This window comes from Apostichopus japonicus, chromosome 3 (assembly GCF_037975245.1).
Source record: "Apostichopus japonicus isolate 1M-3 chromosome 3, ASM3797524v1, whole genome shotgun sequence".
NCBI lineage: Eukaryota > Metazoa > Echinodermata > Holothuroidea > Aspidochirotida > Stichopodidae > Apostichopus > Apostichopus japonicus.
Window position 1 is genome coordinate 13,494,581 of NC_092563.1, and position 5,741 is coordinate 13,500,321.

The following is a 5,741-nucleotide window of genomic DNA, read 5'->3' on the forward strand; positions in this document are numbered from 1 at the left end:
TTTTTAATGTAATATGCAACTTAGGCATTGTTCTTGTAGATCTAATAATAGCATTGTGTTTAAACTTAATGGTCTCCTTTAGTTGCAGCATTTGCTGATTTTCAAATCATTATTTGCACAGTAGTAGTTCGATGCAACTATACAACTACTTTAATTCTAAAATGTTTATACAACACTGGCACTCGGGTCGCCATTATATCGTCACCCCATGACAACCCATGGAGAGGCAAGTTGAATTATGGGTTCGTTTCTCCAGAATGATATAAAAGCGCACTTTTGATTATTTTGCTTTCACTCTTACCAGTTAGGCATCAACAGGTGCTTGCAGAGGCCTACCCAAAGAGACGAGGCTTACGTAGAATTTCCACCATGTTCAAGACAATTTTATTCCTGGTTGGCGTATGTCTGTTTGGTCCTGCCCAGAGCTGTCTGACGGCTTGTCCAGAGTTTTGGACCGGTTTCGATGGAAAATGTTATAGGTAAATAAACGAACATGATATTCCTTTTCTTCAATAGATTTTAAGTAAAGTATGTTGAGTTAGCAAGAAATCATACATTTCCAGATTTCAGTCATCTAAGCACGATTTATAGTTTGTTAACTCATGCTGTGTGCTCAGTACCTAAACTAGGTTAATAAGGTAAGACAACGTCACACCATTTCTTAAGTGTTGTACATGTTGTTAAATTACTTTCGCAACAGGTTGTAAGATGTTGAACAAATATTGGTATTGGCAGTAAGAGGGTTATTATAGCATATTGCATTTTCAAAACAACGCCAGAGGAGATGCCAGAAAAGTTAGCTTAAATATGCTTTCAAGCACTCTGTTATATATTTTCCGTAGCGATTCTCGTCGTGCAAGTAATCCTACAGAATAAACTATTGTTAGGCCTTATGCCGCTTATCGTATGATGGTTACAAAGCCTAGGCTGCAGAAAAAATAATGATATGTAAGTATCATGTCTGCATGGTTTGTAGTTCAAAGCAGGGTTACTAGGTTTAAAACACATTGGCAGCCAAGTTGTCCCTGGAATTCAGCCAACTTACCTCTTCGCGACCAAATTAAACAAGGAATGTAACATATGCTAGAATTGCTGAAATGGTCAGGTTTAAACAGCAAAGATTTTTCAAGCAGTTACTACAAAGTGTGCACGTTTTTCACTACACCTTTTTGTAAGTTTTAGCGTCAACCTGAGATATTATACCGCTTCGACAGAGGTTCAATATAACTTTTCATTTGTAAAACACATGGCTCTTTCAGAAACTCATTTTATATTATGAATGAATAACTCATTTTAAATTTGTAATTACATATGCCTGCAACTCATGGCACCCTCGCAATCCCTTGCGTTACCTCGCTGGACATTAGCTGGAACGAGCAATATTGATCGACTGAAGCATACAAGCATGCATCCTAACTTTGCGTGGACTAATTCCTAAAGAACGACCTAGACTAATCAAATTATTTCAAGACTCTCAGCCAGCTTTAAATTTGCAAACCCCCCCCAACCCCCCCCCCCCCAAAAAAAAACCCCAAACAAACAATGGAGACACTAAAGGTGGAGGCACAGACTTCTATTGTTAAAAATAGGTGCGTTTAATAAAACTTAAAGGCATTGAAGACTAGCCCCAAACCGCGTGCCGCGACCTGAAAAAAGGTTCACTTTCCGTTGCTTGCAAGTGAAGATTTCTTCTTGTCGCTACAAAACGCGGACAGTAATGAAACGTGATACCTTGTTATCTTTAGCTGGACCTGAGATGTCCATCGCTGTATCGTTTGTACACTGTGCTGTCGGTATTTACCGCAGTTGTATGCACTGACTGTACACCAGTGTCTAATTACCGACGGTAGCAAGCTGTGTGTGTATTTTCTGGGATCGATGGTGGTGTCTAACACTTCTGTTACACCTCATTCGGAACTAAGTGAGATTACCGGCATTTAGACGTTTCTTTTGCCCGAGTTTTAGTAAATTACTGAACAGTACAGCATTCTCCTATTCTGCTTTTGAGAAAATCAGTTATGAAAGTTAGCAAGCGTCGAGACACCTCTTTCCATTTACTTTGATATCCCGTTTTCTATGGTTTGTAATATCTGCCCAACAACAGATCCCCCAGAATGCACTCGTGGACTGATCATGTCCGTTCAGAACTACATACCATTGTCATCTCATGATGAATACACGAATGTTATCCCTTCTGTGTTATATGGTTTCACGCTTTCCATTCAGTCTTTGGAGACTGCCAACCTATGAAGTCACCAAACTGTACATGATCATCCAAAGTGGAAAGCCCAGAACATGGCAGGGCAATTTGTTTGTTCCCATTTTAAGAGTTTGAGAATTAAGGTTTAAACATCACGTCATGATATAGGCTATACCCCAAGGACAAAATGGAGGGGGGGGGGAGGGGAAAGATGTTATGTCGTTCAGGGGAGGGTGTAAGGGGAATGGTTTCTCCTCCCCTTTAAGATTTTTTTTTTTAAATTGAAGGGCGCTTATAGATGCAAAAATGGTGCTATATTTGACAACATTTGAACAATGTTGAAGAATCTTCGACCGTATATGTTGTACCGCAAAAACGCATGTTCTGTACTTAAGAATTTTTATGTTATATTGTCTGGAAGTGGTGGGGTGGGGGGGGGGTGGATAAGTTCCCCGACCTATTTTATAATGGGATTAAAGTCTTTAGAAGTATACGTGACTGCGCCCTTGCTATAACCTGTGTCTCGACAAGGACTCCGTTTGGGGGGGGGGGGGTAAATATTGGCTTATAACCGTTCTAGGGAGGGTCTGATAAATGTTTGTTTTGTTAAAGGAGTTATCATATCCTGCTATCATATCCTTCGTTTCTGTAGTACAAACTTAAAACTTGCCACTGTATACGGCTTTGCATGCGTGCGATAATGTTTTGCTTGTCCCCGTTTTGAACCTGAAAATTTATGTGGCACTCTGTCCGCCTGCGCCCTCTGACTACGCCACTGGGTGGGTGGGTGGGTGGGTGGGGTGGGGATTAATATTCCATAGTTATATGATGTTTCTTGTTACAAGTAGACAGTAGCTGGGGTACAGTACTCCACAATAGAGTGTTCACTCTCAATATATTTGTTTGCCAACACTGCGGACAGTCTTCGAAATGACAACAAATATTTTCAAATTATTCTGACAGTTATGTTGTGTGCAATCAATAAGTTTTTAAATGGGTAGAGTACCTCCTCATATGCATGTGGTTTCGTTTCGACGTCTAACAGGTTGTTCCATGATCATCTGACGTTCACAGAGGCTGAACACGCTTGTCGAGCATTTAAATTGCGCAGCTGTAATGGAAACGACTTAGCTACCGGACACTTGGCTTCCATACACAGTTCTGAAGAGCAACAATTTGTGATAAAGCTTGTGCAACAGTCATTGCCATCACTGGTAAGTGTCTTCTCATTTCGTGTGATGAGGACGTTTCGCAATATGAAACATTTTTAAATAGATGGGGATACACCAGGGCATATCCCAGTATTATATACATTTCAAATGTAAACGCGCCCCATATAGACTAAGGCCCTGCTGCTACACACAAACACACATACAAATATATATATATATATATATATATATATATATATAGATATATAGATATATTGATATATAGATATATTGATAGATACATAGGTAGATAGATAGATAAGTAGATAGACCACACTGTGACTCGTCATTTATCATTGTAATTCGTATTGACTTTGTCACTATCACTGTCACTGTCAACGTCATGGTAAATGACAGTATTCACTGTGACTGTGACTGTGACTGTAATTTGTCATTGTCACTGCATTGGCACTGTCATTATCATTGTCATTACCGGTGTCACTGTAACTGTTGATGTCATTTGTCACTGTCCTGTCACTGTTTCTATCATTTGTCATCATCACGTCGCTATCGAGTGGATAAAGGTGGTGGCATTTGAAGCAATGCGACTTAGCAACCGGGAGTTTCCGGGTTCGATACCCTGCCGGGTATCGTAAGGTGTTTTTTTTCTACGGTTTTCCAATCTGAAATGACTTTCTAATTTGAAAAGATTCCAACTTCGAGTTAAAATATTGAATTGGAAGCCATCCGACGTTTTAGTTGTAATCCATGAGCCCTTGCGGGTTTCTTTCACATTTGTGGTCGCTTTAAGCGTCGAAAAAATAACTGCTTATCATCATCATCGTCAACGTCGTCAACGTCAACGTCGTCGTCGTCGTCGTCGTCGTCGTCGTAGTCGTAGTCGTCGTCGTCGTCGTCGTCGTCGTCGTCGTCGTCGTCATCATCATCATCATCATCATCATCATCATCATCATCATCATCATCATCATCATCATCATCATCATCATCATCATCATCATCATCATCATCATCATCATCATCATCATCATCATCATCATCATCATCATCATCATCATCATCATCATTATCATATCACGAACAAGGTCCCCCTCACTAAAGTTGTCCTTTCAGTATGGAGGGGGAGGGTGAGGGGGAGGGGCATGAAACATTTCCCACTTAGACTTATTTCGAAACAATGTAATGTTAAAGGGATAATCCGTCGGCTCACAATGTAAGACTTATATTGAAGAGAAGAATGTTCCTCACTATCTTCTTGAACCCCATCTCAATATCATGTTCCTAACTGGAGATATATTTGCTGACATGTAACCTATATTGACTGGCTAAAATGTCCGTATATCCAGTTAATAGATCAAACAAAGTACGTGGACTGTGATCTCATCACATCAAAAGGTTCTTTAATCGGTTTATATAGGCTATTTTAATCTTCTTGTTGATGTATCCTTTCTGAATGTTTGTTTAGCTGTCTATGTTCTCTGTGTTTAGAAAAATGTCATCAAAATGCAAGCTGCTTTGTACAAAATTGTATTTCCCTCTGTTGATAAATGATTGAAGTATTGGAAAGCAAGACATTTCAGATGGTCTGCTATGAGAACAACATCCATCCTGCTGTTACCAGATGGATTAACAAAATATCACAAAGTGTAAAAACAAAGCAATTTTTGTGATCAAAATGCTATGAGGGTTGTGGTTTTGACCTCAAGACATTGAACATTTCTTGCAAATTTTTTTCGAAGCTATCAGCTTCATTCACCAGAAACAACATATATTCAGCTTCGACTATATATGTTTTTTTTTTTGCAGATTGACAGTCCTTCTTACTGGGATCCTCAAGTCCTGCTAGGCTTAAAGGTGGGGACCACGAACTCGGATCTAACTTGGACGGATGGTTCTGATGTGGACTATACTGCTTGGTTTTCTGGTGAACCCAACAATGGACCTGATAGTCGTGCAGCTATTGCCGCTGGAAGTCATTCGCAGGGTAACTGGGCTGATGTTTTTGACAGCTCTAGTTTGAAGTATTTGTGTATGCTTCCCTGTATCGAGTATCATTTGGAGTAGAATCAACGATACTGGAGAGAGCAGTGTCTTAGTATCCTAAACTGCAGATGTGAGACAAAATAAATGACAGAAGGAAAGAATATAACCATCTCCATTTGCCCTTTGTTTTTTTGCCATGAAGCGTTTTGTGAAAAATCCGTACAATGAAACGATAAGAAAAATATAAACGTTTGTTCCTGAGTTCATAACAAGAAGTCAAGTATTAAAAAAAAACATTTCAGTGTGTGTGATGTCAAATTTCCACATGGAGGTTAAAACGGTTACTTGTCCCATCATTATTCTGTTCACGTCCGTTGTCATGGTGAAAG

At 39.6% G+C, this 5,741-nt stretch overlaps 1 protein-coding gene across 1 annotated transcript; it reads left to right on the top strand.

Annotated features, from left to right (window-relative positions):
- The first annotated feature begins 284 nt into the window (after positions 1-284).
- On the top strand, positions 285-5,518 carry LOC139963792 (lectin 1-like). Its single transcript, XM_071964934.1, has 3 exons — positions 285-479; positions 3,246-3,414; positions 5,176-5,518. The coding sequence occupies exons 1-3, from the start codon at positions 370-372 to the stop codon at positions 5,431-5,433; spliced, it is 537 nt and encodes a 178-aa protein (XP_071821035.1). The 5' UTR covers positions 285-369; the 3' UTR covers positions 5,434-5,518.
- The last annotated feature ends 223 nt before the right edge of the window (positions 5,519-5,741 follow it).